Source organism: Ambystoma mexicanum, chromosome 9 (genome assembly GCF_040938575.1).
Source record: "Ambystoma mexicanum isolate Mex_15411 chromosome 9, UKY_AmexF1_1, whole genome shotgun sequence".
Lineage (NCBI taxonomy): Eukaryota > Metazoa > Chordata > Amphibia > Caudata > Ambystomatidae > Ambystoma > Ambystoma mexicanum.
The window spans coordinates 151,538,106-151,561,404 of NC_090931.1; the positions used below are offsets into that span (position 1 = coordinate 151,538,106).

Consider the following 23,299-nt stretch of genomic DNA (forward strand, 5'->3'; position numbering starts at 1 on the left):
CTAAGCAGGATTGCAACGCCCCTTTTCTTTGAGCCAGAAGTGGCGAAGAAGGATTGTTTGTATCTCTTGAATTTTATGCGGCGCTCATCCTCTGCGAGTAGGTGTGTTTCCTGTAATAGGACCACGTCTCCGGCCAGTTGTTCCAGGCGGTGTTCCACCGATCTGCGTTTTCTTGGGGAGTTCATCCCTTGAATATTCCAGGAGAGGAATCTTAATTCATTTATGTTAGACATGATTGGCAGCGGGTCGTCGAGGAAGCATCGTGGGGATCATCCCTGGGCTGCTCTGAGGGATTTGCGTGCGACCTGTTGATTGGAGTGAGTTGTGGGCTTGATTTCGTATGTTGTTGCATGTTGTGTTGCGGGGTCTTTGAATGGCTTTGAGGACGGGGTGTAGCCGTGTTGCATGAAGCATTCTTGTAAATTTCCTAACTTTTCTCTTATCTTTTATTTCTTTCCCACCGTTGAACTGGTAGGTGAAACTTCTACCTATTGCCACTGGGGAACTTGTGGCACCAATGCGCTCGTTGTGGCCAACCGGGCCGTCGAGGTGAACCGGGTGCAAGCTCGTCGAAGGAACTACCTCTGTGTGTGAGCACCTGAGTTGTTTGTGATGCTATCAGAGGATCTCAAAGCTGTAGTTGGTTTTTGGGAGACCCCGGCTCAAAAGGCCGTCATAGCTTTGAGTTGGGGGGGCTGCCGCTGTGTACTCAGCCCCTGTCGCCATCTTTTTTCGGAGGGCCTCTGAGTCTGCGCCGTCTGTTGGATTTTGACCATGACCCTCCTGGGGAGTTGTCTCGGGGGGGGTTAGCTGGTTCTTCTGACGCTGTGCCGGGGTCGTCTCCGCTTATGCCCATTAGTTTCTCAGCCTCTCTTAGTGATTGTATTTGTCTCTGCGTTCCGTCCCATTTGAATTTCACTGAAGTGGGAAAGCCCCAATGATATATGATTTTCTTCTCTTGTAGCCAGGTTGTCAGGGGTCGCAATGTTTTCCGCTTCAGGAGTGTTGCGTTCGCCAGGTCTTGGTACAGGTGTATCGTAGATCCTCTGAAGGTGATCTGTCTCATTTGCCTTGCTTCACGCATGATGTCCTCTTTTACCTGGAAGAAGTGAATTCTAGCCAAGACATCCGGGGGAAGAGTGGAAGTTTTCCTTGGAGTAGTTCTGTGCACCCGGTCCAGTTCTAGGGGGGAAGTATCTGGGAGGGTGATAATGAATCGGAAGAGATCTGATATGTAAGCTCTCAGGTCTGGATCTGGAATAGTGGTTGGAATGCCTCGGACTCTGATGTTATTCCTCCTTGATCGATTTTCACTATCCTCCTGTTTTGTCTCCAGGATGTTACATCTTGCTTCAAGGGCAGCTATCCGGTCCTTGTTATGTTCATCTTCAAATCTTTGGTCACAGACTTCGGCTTCGATTTTGGCGGTCCGATGTTCCACTTCCCCCATTCTTTTGTCCAGTGTATTTATTTTCTTGGTGATTTCCTCGGAACTTTTTTGGATTTCCCTGGTTAGGGCTGCCAATAGGTCCTGTAGGTCCGCTTTGGTAGCAGCTTGAGGCGAGGTGGGGTCTCTTTCTGCGGTTGGTGGAGTGTTATTTTTCATGGTGTCTTCCGGTGGATCAACTTTCTTAGCTTTTTCGGTGGTGGCTGACGTCATGAGGGTAATAATGTCCGCTTGTTTAGGCGCCTTCCCGCTTTTAGACATTGTCGCGGGGGCTTGCGGGGCGTGATGTTGCCTCTAAGATAGTGAGGTGCTGAGGTTCAGTGTTTTCCTGGCGATTTCGGGGGTGGAACTCCAAGTTTGAGGCGATGGGATCGGAGGAGTTCCGGAGATGCAGGGGCGCGATAAATGGAGAGCCAGCGGCTCCGGGCACCTCCTTCCGCCACCCCCCGGTGCACTCGGAATATTTTCCCAGACTCCCCCTGACTCCTCACCTCCTGGCGCAGGGAAGCTGTGCGGTTGCAGTAGATGTGGTCCCCGGAGTGTTCCGGGGGTTAGATGGGGGGGCAGGGCCCCGATGCTGTGGTGCTGCGATGTGCGGGTCTTGGCGGGGAATTTCAGGGCCTTGGAGGCGCTGGAGCCGCAGGGGTATGGTCTAGGCCCGGCAGGAGGCGCCGCGGCGAGTTAGGAGAGTCGGGGCCTCGATGAAATTGACGGGGAGGATCAGGAGATTACTCCCCCCTGGCGTACGCTCGAGCTCCGGAGTCGAGGGGAAAGCTGGATGTATGGAGTTTGGTTCCGGGCACGGGGGCTCAGAGCTGAGGCTCAGTGTTTTTCTGGCGATTACGAGGTCGGGCTCCAAGTTTGAGGAGGTGGGATCGGGGGAGTCCCGGTGATGCAGGGGCGCGGCAAATGGAGAGCCAGCGGATCCGGGCACTTCCCTCTGCCTCCCTCCGGTGCAATCGGATTATTTTCCCACACTCCCCCCGACTCCTCACCTCCTGGCGCAGGGAAGCTGTGCGGTTGCCGTAGATCTGGAGGTTAGATAGGGGGGGTGGGCCCCGTTGCTGCGGCGTTGTGATGCGCGGGTCTTGGCGGGGGATTTCAGGGACTTGGAGGTGCCGGAGCCGCAGGGGAGCGGGTCTAGGCCCGGCCGGAGGCACCGCGGCGAGTTAGGGGAGTCGGGTCCGGTCCTCGGTGGGATTGGCGGGGAGGACCAGGAGATCAAGCCCCCCTTGGCGTGCGTTCAAGCTCCGGAATTGAGGGGAAAAGCTGGAAGTATGGAGGCCGGTTCTGGGCACGGGGGCTCCGTTGCTGTGGTCCTGCGATGGGCTCCGAGTAGGCGCCAGGCTCGGGGGAGCTGGAGCTGTGGATCAGGTCCAGGCGGGAGGCGCCGCAGTGGGACAGCTCCGGCGGCGAGGGGAGCAGCTGGATGTGTGGAGGCCGGCCGGCGCAGATTGTTATCGGGCCCCTGGGGAAGGAGCTGTCCAAACTTTTCGTCCAAGCCAAAGGGTGAGCGGGAGCAGGTAGGTGCAGGGGGTTGATCCAGTCGAGTTCCACTGGCACGGTGGCACCACGGCATGCGACGAGCAAGCGGGCAGCGGCTCACCATAGACAGGAGCTGATCGGCAAGGCTTCAATGTTTGTTCCGCCCCCTCCTGGGTAGGCTCTGGCTCTCGCTGTTGTGGCGGCCATTTTACCGCCGAGTGGGTCCCGGGACTGTAGGAAGGTCATCCTCGGCTGTTTCGGTGCTTATCAGGGACCCACTCGATCGGTGGGTGCCTGGGGGGTTCCTCCACCGGAGGATTCAATTCCAGGAAAAAACGGAGGCTGGAACTGGGAGTTTTGTGAAGAGGCGCATTGGGCCAGACGGGAGCGCTCAGGCAGCCATACCAGACGATAATAAAGTCCGCTTTTGAAGAATGGAGACATTTTCTTAAAGGAGCAAGACATACAGTAACGGTCCTTACTGATCACAGAAATTTATTGTTTTTAAAATCTGCAAGAACTTTGTCTCCACGACAACTTCGTTGGTCTTTGTTCTTTGCAGATTATGATTTCATTGTGACTTTTAAACCTGGAAGTCAGAACAAAAAAGCTGATGCGTTATCTCGCCAATTTCCTGGAAGTGAAGACAAAGAGATTATAGAACCAGAACCTATAATTGCTCCAGAACGTTTTTTGTTAGCTGGAGCCATTAAAGAAATGGATTTTTTGAATGAAGTTCGTCAAAATATGTCCTTGCAGAAGATGGAGGAGTGGGTGAGACTGGATCCAGCTAGAAAGTTGAAAGACAATCTTCCTTTTTTTGATAATAAGCTTTATGTACCTACTGATGAGTTGAGAGAAAAGGTTTTGAGAAATTGTCATGAATCCATTTTAGCAGGACATCCTGGGTTCAGAAAAACTCTGGAACTGGTTCGAAGAAATTTTTGGTGGGAAAAAATTCGCCAAGACACATTGAATTTTGTTAAAACTTGTGTAGTCTGTGCACAAGCGAAAAGTCAAGTTGGGAAGCCGCATGGTTTATTGGAGCCGTTACCTGTTCCTCCTCGTCCTTGGCACACAATTTCTATGGATTTCATAGTAGATCTCCCTCAAGATAAGGGTTGTACTACCATTCTTGTTGTGGTCGATCTTCTTACTAAAGAAGCACATTTTTTACCAATAGAGGGAGAGGTTACCGCGGAAAAACTGGCTCATAGTTTTTTGCAAGGTGTAGTTCGACTACATGGACTCCCAAGTCAAGTTATCTCTGACAGGGGATCTCAATTTATTTCAAAATTCTGGAGGGCCTTCTGTAAGAAACTTGGAGTGGAAGTTAGTTTGACTTCTGGGTATCATCCGGAAAGTAATGGACAAGTGGAGAGAGTAAATCAAGAATTGGAGAAGTTTTTAAGGTGTTATTTACAAGCTAGAGAGGAATGGGTGGATTTGGTGTGGTTGGCAGAATTCTCTTACAATAATTGTGGAAAAGATGCTACTTCTATGTCCCCTTTCTTGTTGGGTCGTGGGTTTCATCCTCGCTTTCTGAGTTTTGAGGTGTTGGAGGAGGATTCAGGGAATCCTAGAGTGGAAGATCGCTTGTTGATAATGAAAAATAACTTGGATAGAGCAAAAAAGGTTCTGGGAGAAAATAAGTTGAAATATAAGAGATATGCCGATTTGAGAAGAAAAACTGGTCCTGAATATAAGGTGGGAGACTTAGTTTGGCTTTCTACCCGATACCTGAAAATTAAGGGGAAGAATAAGTTCAGTCCAAGATTTGTAGGCCCTTTTGAGGTAGAGAAAATCATCAACCCTGTGGCAGTACGATTGAAATTACCCAAGCAGTTGAAGGTACATCCTACCTTTCATGTTAGTCTTTTAAAACCAGTTTGTTCAGGAGCTAGATTCAGAACACCACCTTCCCCTGTGATTTTGGAGGATTCATCTGAGGAATTTGTGGTTAAACAAATTTTGGATTCTAGGAAAGTGAGGGGAAGATTGCAGTATTTGATTGATTGGGAGGGATATGGACCGGAGGAACGCTCTTGGGAAGATTCAGTTGATGTCCATGCCCCCCGTTTAGTTGCTAAGTTTCACGCTAAATACCCACACAAGATAGGCCCAGAGACTGGGCATTAGGAGGGGGGTACTGTCAGGTTTCCTTCTCTTATTCAAGTTTCCTTTTCATTATTTATCCTTTTCAGATTAGCTTTGTGTGGGTGGGAAGTTTTCCATTATAGTTGGTTAGGCCTTAACTTGATGATTCAGAATCCTGGTTCTGACCCAAGGCAAGATGGAGCCTCACAGTGACAGCTCTGATTGGCTAGAAGACAATGCTGAACAACAATGAACATTCTAAACTGTCACTCTGTGCCTTTCATCATCAAAACCCCATCTGAGAGGACGTGTTCAGTGGCTGCTCCTGCTTTAGTATTAGGCCTGGTGGATTTTATCCTTCAGATCTCAGCAGTTGAGCGGCTACTTTCTTGGGGGTTCAGGAGAAGTCTTCAGCTGGCAGGAATTCGTTTTGGAAGATAGGAAAAGCAGGAAATCTTTGTGAATTCGCTAAGGAGATAAGTGACTTTATTTCTACTGTAAATCTGTTCATCTTAAATACAGTCTCCTTGAAAATTCGTTAAAAGTAGTGTTTCAACTAAAACAATTGAACTATCGGTGTGCGCTTGTGTTTCCAGTGCGGTGTTCCTTAGCGCGAGATTTTGACTGTAACGTGCGTATTCAAGTGAGTGCGTGCTTTCTAGCGTTTGTATTCCGAGCGCGAGCAGAGGTTGGTCTCGTGCCATTTAAAAAGCGCGTGTGTTTTATTGCGCGAGAGATCCTTTTCGCCAGAAGCTATACGCAGCGTGAAAACTACAAAGCGCGTGTGAAATACAAAGCGCGTGTGAAATATAAAGCGCGTGTGAAATACAATGCGCGTGTGATTTTTAGCGCGAGTATACAAAGCGCGTGTGAAGTATAAAGCGCGTGTGAAATACAATGCGCGTGTGATTTTTATCGCGTGTGTACAATGCGCGTGTGAAATACAATTCGCGTGTGAAATATAAAGCGCGTGTGATTTTTATCGCGTGTGTACAAAGCGCGTGTGAAATACAAAGCGCGTGTGATTTTAAGCGCGAGAATCTGTTCGTAGCGTGCCTTGTGAGTGCGCGTGTGTTTTTTCCATCGCGAGTAATTTTGCGCGTGACAATCACTTCGTTGCTTTTGAACTCAATAGCGCGGGTGTTCTTATTTCGCGTGTCTCGCAGGAGAATATTATTGCGCGTGTGGACCATTGCGCGTGTGAATTGTTGCGCGTGTGGATTTTTTGCGCGTGTGGATTACTTGGATCGCGCGTCTTCATCCGTTTGCGCGTGTTCTTCAACCAGGAAGATTTCTATGTGAAGTTCAACGATTAATGGAAATAACCTGCGTGTGCAGTTAGCACGTTTTTTCCTCTTTTTTCAAGGATTCAAAGACTCAAGATAATTATAAATAGTTTGAAAAGTTTTGATTTTACAAGAAAGAACATTTTAAAGACAATCTAATTGAACTACCAGTGCAAGTTGGAAAAAAGACAAACAAAGAACTAAAACTTCCAGTTTTGCCTAATGTAAGAAGTTGCTGGGAATTTCTAGTATCGCAAGTAAGAGAGATTTTCAGCTTCTTATCCGCTTCTCTAAGAAATTTCAAGAGAAGAACCAGGTAGGATTCTTAATTATTAGTTAAGGATTAATTACTTCCCATTCATAAGGTTAAGTAAGTGAATTAAGAAAGTGTATATGTTATTCTTTATCCTCTGCAGGTTCAGCACTGATTAGCCTTGACGCAGTCTGCCTGGTGTTGTTTTGTTGTCCCATTCCCCCTTTCCCTTTGGGGTGTAGTTTACAGAGCTGTCTTGAAAACTAGTTCTGGGAAATACATCTCAGGGGGATTGTCGGGGGTTCAGCAGCTTCCGCGGATACAGGACCTCTCAGCCTGACAGTAGGGAGCGTAGCACCTGGCAGTGTCTAGCACCTGGCAGTGTAGGGAGAGTAGCACCTGGAAGTGTAGAGAGAGTAGCACCTGGCAGTGTAGGGAGAGTAGCACCTGGCAGTGTAGGGAGAGTAGCACCTGGCAGTGTAGAGAGAGTAGCACCTGGCAGTGTAGAGAGAGTAGCACCTGTCAGTGTAGGGAGAGTAGCACCTGGCAGTGTAGAGAGAGTAGCACCTGGCAGTGTAGGGAGAGTAGCGCCTGGCAGTGTACAGAGAGTAGCACCTGACAGTGTAGAGAGAGTAGCGCCTGGCAGTGTAGGGAGAGTAGTGCCTGCCAGTGTAGAGAGAGTAGCACCTGGCAGTGTAGGGAGAGTAACGTCTGGTAGTGTAGAGAGAGTAGCACCTGGCAGTGTAGGGAGAGCAGGGCCTGCCAGTGTAGAGAGAGTAGCACCTAGCAGTGTAGAGAGAGTAGCACCTGGCAGTGTAGGGAGAGTAGCACCTGGCAGTGTAGGGAGAGTAGCGCCTGGCAGTGTAGGGAGAGTAGCGCCTGCCAGTGTAGAGAGGGTAGCGCCTGGCAGCATAGGGAGAGTAGCGCCTGGCAGTGTAGGGAGAGTAGCGTCTGGCAGTGTAGAGAGGGTAGCGCCTGGCAGTGTAGGGAGAGTAGCGCCTGGCAGCGTAGAGAGAGTAGCACCTGGCAGTGTAGGGAGAGTAGCGCCTGGCAGTGTAGAGAGGGTAGCGCCTGGCAGTGTAGGGAGAGTAGCGCCTGGCAGTGTAGAGAGGGTAGCGCCTGGCAGTGTAGGGAGAGTAGCGTCTGGCAGTGTAGAGAGAGTAGCACCTGGCAGTGTAGGGAGAGTAGCACCTGGCAGTGTAGAGACGGTAGCACCTGGCAGTGTAGGGAGAGTAGCACCTGGCAGTGTAGAGAGTAGCACCTGGCAGTGTAGGGAGAGTAGCACCTGGCAGTGTAGAGAGAGTAGCACCTGGCAGTGTAGGGAGAGTAGCACCTGGCAGTGTAGGGAGAGTAGCACCTGGCAGTGTAGAGAGAGTAGCACCTGGCAGTGTAGAGAGAGTAGCACCTGGGAGTGTAGGGAGAGTAGCACCTGGCAGTGTAGGGAGAGTAGCACCTGGCAGTGTAGAGAGAGTAGCACCTGGCAGTGTAGAGAGAGTAGCACCTGGCAGTGTAGGGAGAGTAGCGCCTGGCAGTGTAGAGAGAGTAGCACCTGGCAGTGTAGGGAGAGTAGCACCTGGCAGTGTAGAGAGGGTAGCACCTGGCAGTGTAGGGAGAGTAGCGCCTGGCAGTGTAGAGAGAGTAGCGCCTGGCAGTGTAGAGAGTAGCACCTGGCAGTGTAGAGAGAGTAGCACCTGGCAGTTTAGGGAGAGTAGCGCCTGGCAGTGTAGAGAGAGTAGCACCTGGCAGTGTAGGGAGATTAGCACCTGGCAATGTAGGGAGATTAGCACCTGGCAATGTAGAGAGAGTAGCACCTGGCAGTGTAGGAGAGTAGCACCTGGCAGTGTAGAGAGAGAGTAGCACCTGGCAGAGTAGGGAGAGTAGCACCTGGCAGTGTAGGGAGAGTAGCACCTTGCAGTCTAGAGAGAGTAGCCCCTGGCAGTGTAGGGAGAGTAGCACCTGGCAGTGTAGAGAGAGTAGCACCTGGCAGTGTAGGGAGAGTAGCACCTGGCAGTGTAGGGAGAGTAGCGCCTGGCAGTGTAGAGATAGTAGCACCTGGCAGTGTAGGGAGAGTAGCACCTGGCAGTGTAGGGAGAGTAGCAACTTGCAGTCTAGCGAGAGTAGCACCTGGCAGTGTAGGGAGAGTAGCACCTGGCAGTGTAGAGAGAGTAGCACCTGGCAGTGTAGGGATAGTAGCGCCTGGCAGTGTAGAGATAGTAGCGCCTGGCAGTGTAGAGAGAGTAGCGCCTGGCAGTTTAGGGAGAGTAGCGCCTGGCAGTGTAGGGAGAGTAGCGCCTGGCAGTGTAGAGAGAGTAGCGCCTGGCAGTTTAGGGAGAGTAGTGCCTGGCAGTGTAGGGAGAGTAGCGCCTGGCAGTGTAGGGAGAGTAGCGCCTGCCAGTGTAGAGAGGGTAGCACCTGGCAGTGTAGGGAGAGTAGCGCCTAGCAGTGTAGGGAGAGTAGCGCCTGGCAGTGTAGAGAGAGTAGCGCCTGGCAGTTTAGGGAGAGTAGCGTCTGGCAGTGTAGAGAGAGTAGCGCCTGGCAGTGTAGAGAGAGTAGCGCCTGGCAGTGTAGAGAGAATAGCGCCTGGCAGTGTAGAGAGAGTAGCGCCTGGCAGTGTAGGGAGAGTAGCGCCTGGCAGTGTAGAGAGAGTAGCGCCTGGCAGTGTAGAGAGAGTAGCGCCTGGCAGTGTAGAGAGAGTAGCGCCTGGCATTGTAGAGAGAGTAGCGCCTGGCAGTTTAGGGAGAGTAGCACCTGGCAGTGTAGAGAGAGTAGCTCCTGGCAGTGTAGAGAGAGTAGCACCTGGCAGTGTAGGGAGAGTAGCGCCTGGCAGTGTAGAGATAGTAGCGCCTGGCAGTGTAGGGAGAGTAGCGCCTGGCAGTGTAGAGAGAGTAGCGCCTGGCAGTGTAGGTAGAGTAGCACCTGGCAGTGTAGGGAGAGTAGCGCCTGGCAGTGTAGAGAGGGTAGCACCTGGCAGTGTAGGGAGAGTAGCGCCTGGCAGTGTAGAGAGAGTAGCGCCTGGCAGTGTAGAGAGAGTAGCACCTGGCAGTGTAGAGAGAGTAGCACCTGGTAGTTTAGGGAGAGTAGCGCCTGGCAGTGTAGAGAGAGTAGCACCTGGCAGTGTAGGGAGATTAGCACCTGCCAATGTAGAGAGAGTAGCACCTGGCAGTGTAGAGAGAGTAGCACCTGGCAGTGTAGGGAGAGTAGCGCCTGGCAGTGTAGAGAGAGTAGCACCTGGCAGTTTAGGGAGAGTAGCGCCTGGCAGTGTAGAGAGAGTAGCGCCTGGCAGTCTAGGCGGCGTAGAATGAAATTCAGAGTCTTTTCTTGAAGTCAAGCGAATGCAGGTCAAGGGTAACGTGTGTGCACATAACCAACCCCACTGAGAGGCACTTGCGTAGAAATAACGTGAGAGAGGGAAGGCACCTTGTGAAGCCCCGCCCCCTGCCCAATGCTCCATCCACTGCACCTGAATGCGCGACTGTCTATAAGGAACTGTAAATGGCTACACCACAGTGCTCGCTTTCAGGGCAAGCCAGGCACCCTGTGACAGCCAAACACCGAGCCGTGCACCCCATACACCCCATCACTAAAGACTAAACTAGAGGGTGCAATAGTGAGTGCATAAGAGGCATTTGCATACGAATTGTGGCACATTGTAGAAGTGGCAAATCAAACCATTTCACGCTCCCCCATTTTAGGGGACTAACTAAAATGCGCCAAACAAATGACAGAACAAACACTGAGCTATGTTTTAGACGCAAGGACAAAACCGTAGTAGGTCTTGATACAGCGACTAACACTCACCAAGTGCCTGACCATTACACCTACTGTATATGTCCTTTCAACACGTCCGTAGCCTGGTCCAAGAGCGCTGCAACCAAGCCGTGCACACTTGTCAGTGTGGAGTGACACCAGAACAGGGCTCTAGCATAATCAGTGGAGAGGGCTCATGGGAGTTGTAGTCTAAAACATCAAGAAAACCAAAGGTTGCAGACTTCTGCCCAAGAGGGCTCCTGGTGGGGGAAAGCAAGAGGGAGTACACCTTTGCGTACGAAGAATGCCTGCCAACACTGACCTGAGAAAGGCAGCAGCACAGACCTCTGAGATCCACTACTCATGAGCCATGCTATGGAAAAATGCCTAAAACAAGTTCAAATGGGCCCGCCTGCTGGACAACCTCGAAAAGCTCTGATGGTTACTTCACCAACTGGATGACTAAACAAACCTTCTATTGCACCCCTAGACAGGGTCCCCTCAATAAGGATCTTCGCTGCCGTCATCTAAGCATCACCTGCAGCGTGGCTATGCAGGGGGCGGGAACTCGCCACTGAAAGAAAGGAACTATAGTAATTGATGTAAGCGTCTGAGGTGTTTGCCCTATTGGGATCCGAAGGAAACCAAACTAGATTAAAACATTACATTTATACATGGGCCCCCCCTCCCACTGGAAACTACCACATAAGAAACAATGTGATTGGTCCAAACATCAACCCAACAGGAAACAATCTGTGCGTTATTGGTTCCAGAAGAGGTAACCCAGGAAGATATCATTAACACATCCTAAATAGGTACTTTTCGAGAGTCCAATACAAGCCCAATAATTTCACAAGTTCTCCACTGAGATCCAGCAGGCCACTTCTCATCTCATGGCACAAGGCATGTTTAAGTGGATAGGACATAGGGGAATCAAAACCTCACTTGTAACAGCTATCAAGTGGCACATGCCTTGGGTTAGTCGATCAAATCCTCCTTAATCACGCAATTCAACAACAGATCCCACTCTACCCTTCTGTGCAAACACAGATCTTCCGAACAACACACAAATATCAGCGACCATCTGATGGTTGCAGAATTAAACAAAGTTGGAGATTTTCAAAGTCCAAAACAAGAAGTAAGCACACAAATGCATACTCACTGATCTCTACGTTGAATGTCTACACCTCCTAAGTGAAGCAGTCCAGGTAAAAAGATAAACAGTTAAGCCTCATCTTGGCTAGAGCAACACCAACGTAGCCATCAAACCAAGATCAAAACATCGACAACCTAATCTACGAAGAATACATCGGCGACCTAAGCATTGAGGGAAGCCACTCCACTGAAATGTCCATCATATTCAAAGGCCTGCTTCGCCCCTCGCCTTCAACATAACCAGAGGAGGCAGAGCCGTACGAGTTGCCCCAAAGATTGTGGATTAATGGAGATTGGAGACATTCTCAACATAGTTCCTTGAACTTCTGTCGACCTAGTGCACGAGAAACTTAAACTCTTCCCTCTATTACCATTCAAAAATGGGGTAATCCGAACCTCTGTGCTTGGAAGCAGCAGACATCTGGCATGAAGCGCTATATAAGAACACAGCATTATTATTATTATTATGGCAGTGATGCACAAGGACAGGTTCCTTTCGCTTGCTTCTTGCTTCTCTTAGTGACCCTGGGCTCCTCATTTGCTTTATGAAGTCAGATCCACAAATCGAGAACTGCCCGAATTTTGCCTAAAAGAAACCAGCAAGGCAATGGCCATAAGCAGAGGCAATCAAAGCTTCTCACTCATACCCAGAGCCACTCAACTCCTAGCTCCCTTCCAACCCACTGGATCCAAGCAAGATCTTGGAATGGGAGGCTGCGGAGAAACTACAATGTGCAGATACTTCTCCTCGAATGCCTGTTGAGGTCGAGGTCTATGAGATCGATAGAGGCTCCAGACCAGAGAGGACCGCCTCACTGTTAACCCCTTAAGTGCCAAGGACGAGTATGCTTGTCTTTTTTTGTATAGACTTGCATAACAGCCAGGCAGTCGGAGAGGGGCATCCTGCAGCACTGGTCCTCCTGCACAGCTCCACGCCAAGTTTCATTAACCATGATACAAGCCCGGAAAAGCCTTTTCGGGATTGATAATTCACAAAGACATATAGAAGAAGCAAGTGAATGACTTTTGGAGCTGTGATCACAGAGCAGCACAAAGATACACAAGAGGAGCCTTTTTTGGCGCTGCTTGTTCAAACAGACACAAGACCGACATATGCACTTGTGGACAAGCCCCTCACTCCCCATCTTTAAACCTGACACCAGCTATCCAGAACATACAAGGCAGCAGCATGTTGCCTAAGAACCGCTCAAACAAAGCAAGGCACCAGAGCACGGCGCAATCCATGCATGCATGCTTGCAGGGCAGGCGACCCTAGGAAGTAATCACGCAGGATAACAACACCCAGGACTCCACTGTGGCAACACACACCCTAGGTGCCCTGTTCCCACTCCGTCAGAAGTTCACTGGCGCATCAAGGTAATATTATCCCCACCAATAATATTGCCATATATATATGGTCACCGGGAACGGCCATAGGCTGTATGAGTTTATCTTCTGTCTCATGCCCTTATGCCCATGGGTTCACGGCTGCGCTATATAAATGTTTTAAACTAAACAAAACTATTGGTGGGGATAATTTATGGGGTAAATGGGAGCGGGGGTTGCAGGGGTGTCCCCTGCTCCCTTTAAAAAAATATGGAGGTTGCAGGGGTGTCCTCAGCAGAATCCATGGGTTAATATCGCTGGGAAAAAAGACGCCATTTTGTGTGGGGATATTTTTGGATGGATATGAACACATGGAACCTTCAGATCCACCTGCACCTGCAAAGGCGCCTCTCTCTCTCGTACTGGACCAAGTGTCCAAAGGCGGACATGGAGCCTCTTTCTTTATGTTACACAACATATTGCATGGTAGCTCATAAACATGCTTTTAGTCCATTTCACACATGGGTTGTGTTCTAAGGACGTCTCTTGGTGGGAGCCAATCCGTCTTCAGCAATTGCAGCAAGTGAACATGGAAAGTATCAACCCCACAAAGGGTAATAACTTGTGGGGTCCCTCATGGACCTGCTCCAGTGCTGTTGTCATCATTCCATCCCTGGACACCATCCCTGCCCAGTTAATACACAGAACAATGTGCCTTCTACATGAGACGCTGGTCCACCTGGGGACCAAGGTAGCCTCGCGAACATTATAGTCTGGCTTAACCACCTGCATCAATGAATAAAGAAAGTGGTGTTTGTGAGTGTTGTCTCGGAAGGATAGCTCAGGGGCAACATGCTTGCCTTGGAAACAAGACGACACAGAGCAACACAAGTTCGATTCCCAGGTCAGCACTTAGAAACTTCTGGGTATTAAATGCGTTATAAATAACATACCATATCATAAACGATTTCCCGGCTGAAGAGTCTTATATTGAGAGGAGCAAACTGAAATCCCCACAGCTGGCATGGCAGCCACCTCTGGGCGATATGCCATCTAGTAAGGCAGGAAGCCTTGTGTCATGTTATGGTCTGTTCTCGTGTTCTTTCACACCACTACATATACGCAGGCCTTTTCAGACATTCCTGCCCGCAGGCCATTAAAACGATCTACCCAGAACCGTGATGAGGGCCAGGACTGCAAGGGACTGCACTGGCGCATAATATAGCCCATTCTTCTGGCACACTCATCAATTAGAGCAGATTTCCAACCAAACTGGTCCGTGACCCCAAAGAGCGACACAACAGTGCACATTATGGAAAATATTCTGGGTCCGTATCCCAGGACCTGAACTTTGTGCTCTGCATTAACATTGGGTTACATTTAGTATTTTCTTTTCTACATTTAATCCGTTGACCAGCAACAGGGTTGTGTCTTCTATATCACTGTGAAGGTTTGCTTTGCTGTTGTACTAGTCTGTGCCATTTCCGACTTCCTCTTTTTAGTTTGGCTATTGGGTGGGCTATTAGGTGGGCTATTAGGTGGGCTATTAGGTATCACTTGCAACATCTATGGTGTGAAACCATTGCACTAGAGTACAGATAGGGGGAATGGCATATGAGGAAGCTGGTAGGTGTTGTTTGGTTATTTGCCCACCCATTGACTGCGCATGGCCATGCTAATCCCTATGGACATTACCACCCAGTTCCTGACCCTCCTCGCCCAAAACACCTCCTCATGGACCTCTTTGAGCTTGCTTTATTCAATCAAGCCTTACCAGCAAACTTTGCACTGAACGTGCCCGCCAGTGTGTTTTCAAAGCAGTCTTCTGTGAGTTAATGACTTAATTGGAGCTCTAAACCCACGGTTGGTGTAATAAAAATGACTTAACCAGGTCTGCCTTCTGCCACTCGATTTATAAGCACTATGCCTGACTTTCACATAACTCCTGTTTAAATCAAGCATTGGCGAAACCAACAGTTTCGGCATGCGTATAAGTATTAGGCATTTGCCAGGCACTGCTATTAGATGCCCAAGTACTCGCACCATTTTGCGCCTGCTACCATCCATGGCTTTTTAATATCACTACGGCAGTCCAATGCCTACACAAAAGCCCAAACTGTTGACATCGCCAATGCTTATTTTTGCTGAGCTTAATTTCCCCTACAGGCAGCTTCATGGTTGAGAAGCAGCTTCAGCTCAGTGGAAACACCCCAGAGAGGATTTGAAGGATGCGTCTTTCATCCGCACATGGGGGAGTTGGCAAGCATGAGAAGAGTGCAGCATCCAGATAGCTGTTGCCAGTGCAGAAGCAGCACGGTGTGTGCGTGTGTGTGGATTTGCGTTTCAACAGTGTCAATGTTCTGTAAAATAACCTGTTCTTGCAGAGGGCACATTCACCCTCACAGGGGTATCTTGGCACTATAGTGAGATAATTAGGGTGACCAGACGTCCTGGTTTTCCCGGGACAGTCCAGGGAAATCACCTTCCGTTCCGCGGTCCCGGGAGTTTTATCATTTTATAAACCCCGTCCAGGGTTTGCATGGATAGTGGCTACCATCATTTTATAAACCCCGTCCGGGGTTTGCATGGATAGTGGCTACCATCATTTTATAAAGCCCGTCCGGGGTTTGCATGGATAGTGGCTACCATCATTTTATAAAGCCCGTCCAGGGTTTGCATGGATAGTGGCTACCATCATTTTATAAACCCCGTCCGGGGTTTGCAGGGATAGTGGCTACGGTGGCTACGGTAATTAAAACTGTTATTATTTTTCACAACACTTTCAGAATTTGAAGTTGGATGCTTGGTGCGAACCCTGAACTTTTCAGAGACAAGTCACAACACTTACTGACTGTGCCACAGATACTGGCTTGGAAAGGGTTGTACGGCAAGCCGTGTCATATCAATTAGAGCAAAGGCTTGTTTTGAATCAACAGGCCAAGATTCACAGACAAAACTGCACAAATGAGATTATATAGAGTTTATAGAAAGGAGAAGTGCTAGAAATATGATTGGGTGGTGGTTGTGGGGGCGTGTTGGGGGATGCGCCGTAATTGGTGGGCTGCAATGGGGTAGTCCCTCTTTTATGTTGTTGATCATCCCAGTTTTTCGTTTTGGAAATCTGGTCACCCTACAGATAATGGACATGTATCGTTACCCAACTCAATGGTACTCATTTGGTCAAACTCGGAAGGGTGAAGGGGTGTGTGAACCTGCCATGAATCAGACCAGTGACCATGAGGGCCAAACCGATCCCTGCACGGGCGCATTAATGCCCACCAGGGCATTCACTTGAATACTTATGGATTCTGCCATGCCTTAAAGCAGAACCAATGGGGGCCTCTACGCCCACATGAAAATGTACTCTTGGTGTAGAAGCAGGCGGATTCCAAGCATGGATTTGCAGGCGGAGGAGGAAGCAGTCGATCCGTGCCACACCACCACCACCCTGTGCTGTAATTCAACAAACATGCCATGGCATCATAATGTACTGGCCAGGATCCGGCATTTGCCAGTACATTACAAGCGGCCTCATCTACGCCTGCAACAAAATGACCCCGCAGTGATTACTGCTCACCTGAGATGCGAGTACATAGGCACTTGTCTGTGGCTGGTCGGTGGCACTTTGGCGCCACATTTAGTTTTGACTCCTGGGTGACATTTTTTGGGTAACCATGAAGGAGGCAATGATATTGTCATTAAAGCTATACAGAATGTGACATACAACTGACTGGTGAGGGAGGTGGCTGGGCACAGGGGGCAGAGGAGACCTGCATGCCATCTCCTTTGGGGTGCTCCTTTGGCCATGCAGTCCTCCTTCCTGATCTCTGCATGTGCAAACGCGATTCATTGGGGAGATGCGTGCCCAGTCCTGGTTGTATCTATCCATTCTAGGATTTGTAGTCCTAGGTTTTCCGTTATAAGTTTAAGACTACAAGTCCCAGAATGCAATGGACAAGCGCCGCCTAAATGGAATGGTGCATGTCAGCATGCACAGGTTTCTCGCCTGAGACCTAAGAGGGGAGGAGGCCGGCACAACAGAAGCAGTTCCCTTTATCAAACACTGTTAGGTTTGGTAATGGTTGTTTTGGATTATTGGTTTTTACTGGAAACTTGGAATTTTGAGGGAGGATCTATTAAAAGGCCTGGAGCAAATATCTTCTCTGCCAATAGCAAATCCCTCCGTGCCCGTCCACACTCCCTGCCATAACTGATGGGTGACTGGCTTACAAAACAATACCCAAAAATGAGGTCCCTCGGGATCCAAAAAGGATCCACCAAAACTCCAACTCCCGTCTCATCCCTTCTGCAGAGTTAGACTCTGAAGCTCACGATCCTTCTCAGTGGAGCGGCCGCTACTACGGAATGACTCATTCAAGCTCTAGAGCCAGGGCACACCTCTCCTCTAGAGGAAAATAAACAACACTCCTTGAGCAGTAAGGGGACACAATGACATGTTCCTGGATTCAGGCTGGACAAACACATTTAAATATAGATAAGAACTACACCTTTGGGTGCCTAGCATGTTCAGACCTGAATCCCTAATCACCTCTACTTTCTTCTAATTGTGTAAGTAAATGTGGTGTTTTTTTCATGAATATTAGGTATTCATGTGCCTAATCTAGACTGCAGTTGAGGAGGAAGGAGGAACTATATTAATTGACCATGTGCACCCCAAGTCTGCTGGTTGTTCCAAGTCACTTGTTGGTGAAGAAGTGATAGGATATGTTTTTTTAATTCATATTGCATTTTCTGAAAATAAAAAGTGCTTTGCTACTGCAGAAAGATTATACTGGTAGTGGAAGCAGCCCTTTCGTTGGGCGCTTTGCAAACTTTTCCCATGGCATGATTTAGTAGTTACTACAGTAGACTGGATGGTGCGGGTAACCAGCTGGAAAGGGCAAGTGGCTTCAGCATAGGCCAGGCTTCAAATACACCTCCAGTATTTATGGATAAGCACAGGTGTGCAAAACAGTGGCAATGGGGGCTGGAAATCATTTGGGCTGGGGGGTTGCATTATAAGGTTCAAGGTCTCCCTCTTGGAAATGAAGGGTCTTTTTAAGGGAGAACTTGAAGCCAGTCATTGTTGTATTGGCCTTCACGAGTGAAGGAGAAAAAGTAGTAGCAGGAACAGGGAGCATTGGGGATAGCAAGATAGAATGAGGCATGCAAAGCCATTCAGCTAAACGGGCTTCGGCGCCCAGAGATGTGAGCTGAGGGGCGGGGCTTCCGCACATAGCTTGTTAATAGTCATCCAGTGCAGATAAGCCTTTCCTGAAACGGGCGGCTTTAAAGCGTTACTGTGTTCCTGCACAAAAATGTATTTGCACATACGCAGCAACATGTTAAAGCTGCCAGTTTCAAGGAAGGCTTCTCTCACCTCTCTGCCTAACAAAAATCCAAGGCACACATCAGCCCCCTCCCCACGGATGCGAGCAAACATATAACAACGTTATGTGCACTTTCTCATCCGAGGGGGGGCGGCTGATGTGCACGCAGGATGTTTTGTTAGGCAGGGATGCAAGGGAAGCCTTTTCTGAAATGAGCAGTGTTAAAGTGTGTTGCATGTTAGCTCATTATGCATGTATGCATGTGTGTAAGGAGTGTGAATGAGTGTGAGTGAGTGTGTGTATGAGTGAGTGTGTGTGAATGAGTGTATGGGGAGCTGGGTGCGCATGTAAATGAAATAGTGTATGGTGAATGGGATGTTTAAATGAGTGAGTGGGTGTGTAAGTGTATGTGTGTGTGTGTGTGCGCGTGCGCACACACATGCTTAGGTGTAATATTGGCTGCTACCATTTGAATCTTGGGCCCCATGCCATACAGCCTTTGGGGTAGAACAGAGGGGGAGGAGCTTCCAAGTTTGTCCCACCCGCTTTCTGAAGTTGCCCCTCCCATCACCAGTTAGAACCCCCTGAAATGTAGGTTTTGTTGTGCTTGAACGCATTCCATAGAGATGACTTGTCACACACATCGACTCATGCTTGAGGGTAGTTCACAGAATGCCCCTCGATCTGGGTGCTCATTCCTTACCCGGGTGATCAGCTCTCCCACCATGCCGGTCCAGCTACCATTGGGCTCGGGCACGCCATACACGCCGTCGGCCACCAGGCGGATCTCATAGTTGAAGTGCAGGATCTCGGCCAGCTCCTTCAGCATGTCCACGCAGAAGCCCTCGTAGCGCTCGTTGCCCTGCAGCTCCTGCTGGTTCCCCTTCAGCATCAAGTATGGGTTTTCCTGCGGAGAAACTGGGCTGCGTCATTCTCATTTTCACCTGGAATTTTTCACTTGCCCTATGGGATCACCCACCAGGGTAAGAAATCAGCTTTTATCACAATACAATCATGATTATACTGGATGTGCTTGCAGACTACATAGATGATTTTAAACATAAAAATCAAATCTTGTCGCTTCAAAACATCTTTGCAGTAATGATGAACATGCGGAAAGTGGGGGGAACGTTCAGATTTGAAACTGAAAAATAGTTGTTGCAGGCCTCCTGTTAACACTGGTTCATTTAAAAGGCATGTTCCCAGGGCTCAAGTCTAGGGTGCATGCGGGTGGACAGAGTCCCCCTACTTTTTTCAGAAGTCCCCCCACTTTTTTCAGAGGGCACCTTGATATGCTAATTTCTGGTGGCACCCCATTCAATTGGTATGCTAATGTGTGCTCCCACTTTTTCTTTTTAGGACTTGATCCCATTTACCCGGCCATTGACCTGGCTAACTCCTCCCGCCCTAGCGTTTGCTTTGCAGGTTGTGTATTCTAGTCATGGGTTTGTAATGGGGGGGGGACAAAACTACAAGTCCCAGAATGCAAATAACACACTGGCATGAAACAGCTATGCATGGCAGGGGTGCATCGTCTTTGAGCACTGCTCTGTTACTTACCAGCTAGGTTTGCACTTTCCAAATCCCATGCATACATTAAAACAAACAGATACATATATTGCAAAAGAGCACCTTTTAGCATTTTTGCAAATTAAATAGCCACCTCTACTCACATCTGTATATGGAACCATCAAATGGCCCTGCATTTCCTAAATGCCCTCTCTATTCCCTTTATGGGGGGGGGGGTTTCCCCTACAAGCCCCTACCCTCCCATTTAAGCATTACCCCAACCCCCAAGAGCAGTAATGAAATTCCTATAGCAAATCAATTCTCGTTCTAAGGGAGATTTTGCTCTTTTTGGGGATTTTTTGTAGTGCTAAGCTTTGCCTTTGTGGTCGAGCTCTGGTACACCTGAGTGAAGTGAGGGCCTTGGCGAGGGCTGGTAACGGTGAAGCCCGCCCATCCACGAGGTGCTCGGTGCTATTAACAGCCTGTGGATGCCGCCGGAGTGCTAATAGTTGTTTTTCCCTTTTTAAATGAGAAAGCGATTTTGCGCTTCATAGTTTGCCAATATCCCATTAAAAAAAGCTGCACATCGAAAATGGCCACTGGGTAAATACAAAAAGGGACATAGGGCCTCATTCCGAGGCTGGCGCTATCCATGGAGTAAAGAGCACCATGGTAAGCAACCATGGAGCTATTTACTCCATGGAAATCTGGCATGGTGAATGGAGTAATTTCCGGTCCATTCCAAGGTTGGAGGGACCGGTAATTCCCCATTCACCATACCGGTTCCCCATCCCCATTCCTGCCCCCATAGGGCTCAATGGGAATGGGGAAGGAGTAAATTACGGCACCGTAAATTACGGTGCCATAATTTACTCCAAGGTCCCGTTGCGGGTTGGATTTTTAACGCCTGCTAAAAGCAGGCGTTAAATGCCAACCCGCAAAAGGGAACTCGGAATATGGTGGTAAGTGTTAACGGTCACCATTGCCATTAACGGTGACCGTTAACCCTTACCTCCAGCCTCGGAATGAGGCCCTAGTCCCTTTTCTAGTTCCATGGCGAGAGGCTGGCAGGTAGAGCCAGAGGTACATGGAATGGGGATGTATTTGGGTGGAATGGGGGCTGGGGAACTGTGGGGTGAAGAGGGAAGGTGAGGCCCAGGGCCAACTGTGCAAAACTGATTCCGGATAAGGGAGAGGCGCCAGCTGGCCATAGAGGAACATGGGTGGTTTCTGACGATTTACTTCCTGATTTCAGGCCATATGATTGGCTGTCATCTTACCCCAGGATGCTACTAGCCAGACGAACACTGCTACTTCCCTGCTCACTCCACCCACACCCAACACTACCTTTTTTCTTGCAGGACCCGGTGTGCCAAGAGGCCATGACAATTTGAAAAGTTGAATTTACAGCAAGAGCCACTAACCTAGCTTGACATTAGCACTGCCCACAAGGATGGGACCTTTTGGGAAATGGGAAGTCACCATGGCTGAGGAAAGTCAGTCTCTTTGAATGTCGTACAAAGACCCTGACACATGTACACGGTCTATATATGCATGCATTGCCTTTACAAAGCACAAAACCAGCTGAGAAGCAGCAGGCCGCTGAACATAGGGGACACACTCAAAGGCTTACAAGTAAGGTTGCGGAGTGACTGATGAACGTCACTTCTCTGGCCGTTACCCTACCTCTTCCCAGGGACGGCGTGAGGGCCTTTCAACTTTTTCAAATGAAAGAGGCCTGAGCGGGGCCCCGTCAACTGCCCTCATATTGCCAGTCAGCAGTCTAATAACACAGCAATATATTCTTTTATACATCTGCAGCGCTCGCCTTACAAGCTGCATTTCAGTGCCATTGGGGAAAACAGATGTGTTATCACCTCATTGCCTTTCAACATTGGTTCCTCCACCTCAGCCACTTGCTTACAAAGAAGGATTCATAGCTATTCAATGTGTATTCAGTGTCTCGGCTCCTTGCTGGTTCACAGTCTCGTGATTATTGGCGGCTATGAACCTGATCTTTATGTCCCTTGTAATGTATGCCCACCAGGGATGCCTCAGACTGCGTTCTGCTCTAAGCAAGGGGGGACGGGAGGGTGGGGTGAGGGGTAACCATCACGTTGAAATGGGCCCCCACAGATCTTCAGCCAGGTCTGCCTCTTCCCCATCTCCCCTTCTCATCAGCTTCCATCTTCCCCCGAAAGCTGATAGCAGGAGCTGTCACACCAGGCACACTCCTCATTGTTGATGTGAACCCGGTGGCAGGCGCTCGGACTCCGCTGGGCCTGGTGACAGCGTCCTCCTGCTGCATACGAGCCCCGGCACATGTCACATCACATTCCCGCAATGGCAGGAGCTGAGCTCTGGGCTATAATGAGAAGTCCCTGGCAGGAGGGAGTCTGTGGGAATGAGGCAATGACGCCGGGCAGGGAGGGGACCCCTGCCGAGCACGTACTTACCAGGATGGTGGTCACGATCAGGGTGGTGTTGAAGAGACTGTCCGAGATGTTGGACGAGAAGACCCTGGCGTCCATGGTCAGCCTGTCCGACACGTGCCACTGGCCGATCTATGGAGAACGAGGGAGATCGACAGCGTCGGTAGGTAATACTGACTATCTGGGCTTCTCTCATACAAAGCATAAGCCAACACTCACACACCAATGTTGGACGAAATGTCAAGCTGTGAATAGGGATTGGCCAAAGTCCCACCGGCCAAACACAATCGGCGAAATTCGCCAGCAATTCCGTTCTGCTGGCTCGGCGATTCCCCACTTTTCCTGCCACACTTTTGCCATCGTTTTTTTTTTTTGGGCGGCAGTAAATTCGTTTTTATTAAAATCTGTTTTTGTGGTCTAAAACACAGCAAACACTTTTCGGTGGAAAATTAAATTTTAAGGTGGAAAGACTCCTTGCCCACTCAAAATTTCGTTTAAAAAAAGCAATAAAAAATATATATTTTGGGTGGGAAAAGACCCCTGGTTGCCAATTTTATTTCACATGAGAAATTTGCCACAAATCTTCCAATTTTCCCACGGAACAGAATTAGCCATTTCAGCGCACCCCTAGTGGCGAAGAGAAGAGGCTCCAGGGGTCATCGCTGGGGTGTCCAGAATGGAACCCTTTATCTAGCATTGCCCCACAGAGAGTTCTATACCCAACAGCACAGCACACACGGGGCTCTATGCTACACAACAGGCCCAGAAGTGCATGCAACACGTGATATAACAGGGAGTATCCAAACATTGCATATCCAACATGTAAGCAAGGGGAGCGAGGCATCCAGCAGCACATTACAGGGCATTATGTGTCCAACACTGCTGATGAGAGAGTTATGTATTGCACACTACCGCAGCAGGCAGTTCTAAATCCAGAAAGCAAACCTAGCGGTCGTCCAGAGACAGTGCGCTCGCTAATACCGCCAATTGGACAAAGTGGATCTGCTGCGTCAGTCTACTTCCACTGGTACCCCCTAGTAAGTACCAGGACGCATGACATACACATTGGGCCTCATTCCGAGTATGGCGTTAAGGGATAGCGGCCACCGCTAACGAGAGCGGTGGCGGTAATCCCTTACCGCCATACTCCGAGTTCCCTTAGCGCCATGGTGCTTTTAACACCTGCTTTTAGCAGGCGTTAAATACCATGGCGCTAAGGGACCTTGATGTTA

At 49.3% G+C, this 23,299-nt stretch overlaps 1 protein-coding gene across 2 annotated transcripts in view; it reads right to left on the minus strand.

The window, feature by feature from the left end:
- Positions 1-23,299, minus strand: part of GRIK4 (glutamate ionotropic receptor kainate type subunit 4) — a 2,031,531-nt gene that overhangs the window by 262,169 nt on the left and 1,746,063 nt on the right. For both annotated transcript variants that reach the window (XM_069614332.1, XM_069614333.1), the window contains exons 11-12: positions 22,092-22,199; positions 18,830-19,033 (exon numbers count right to left, since the gene is read on the minus strand). In XM_069614332.1, the coding sequence (XP_069470433.1) occupies positions 18,830-19,033; positions 22,092-22,199 (312 nt within the window). The remainder of the gene's footprint in view (positions 1-18,829; positions 19,034-22,091; positions 22,200-23,299) is intronic.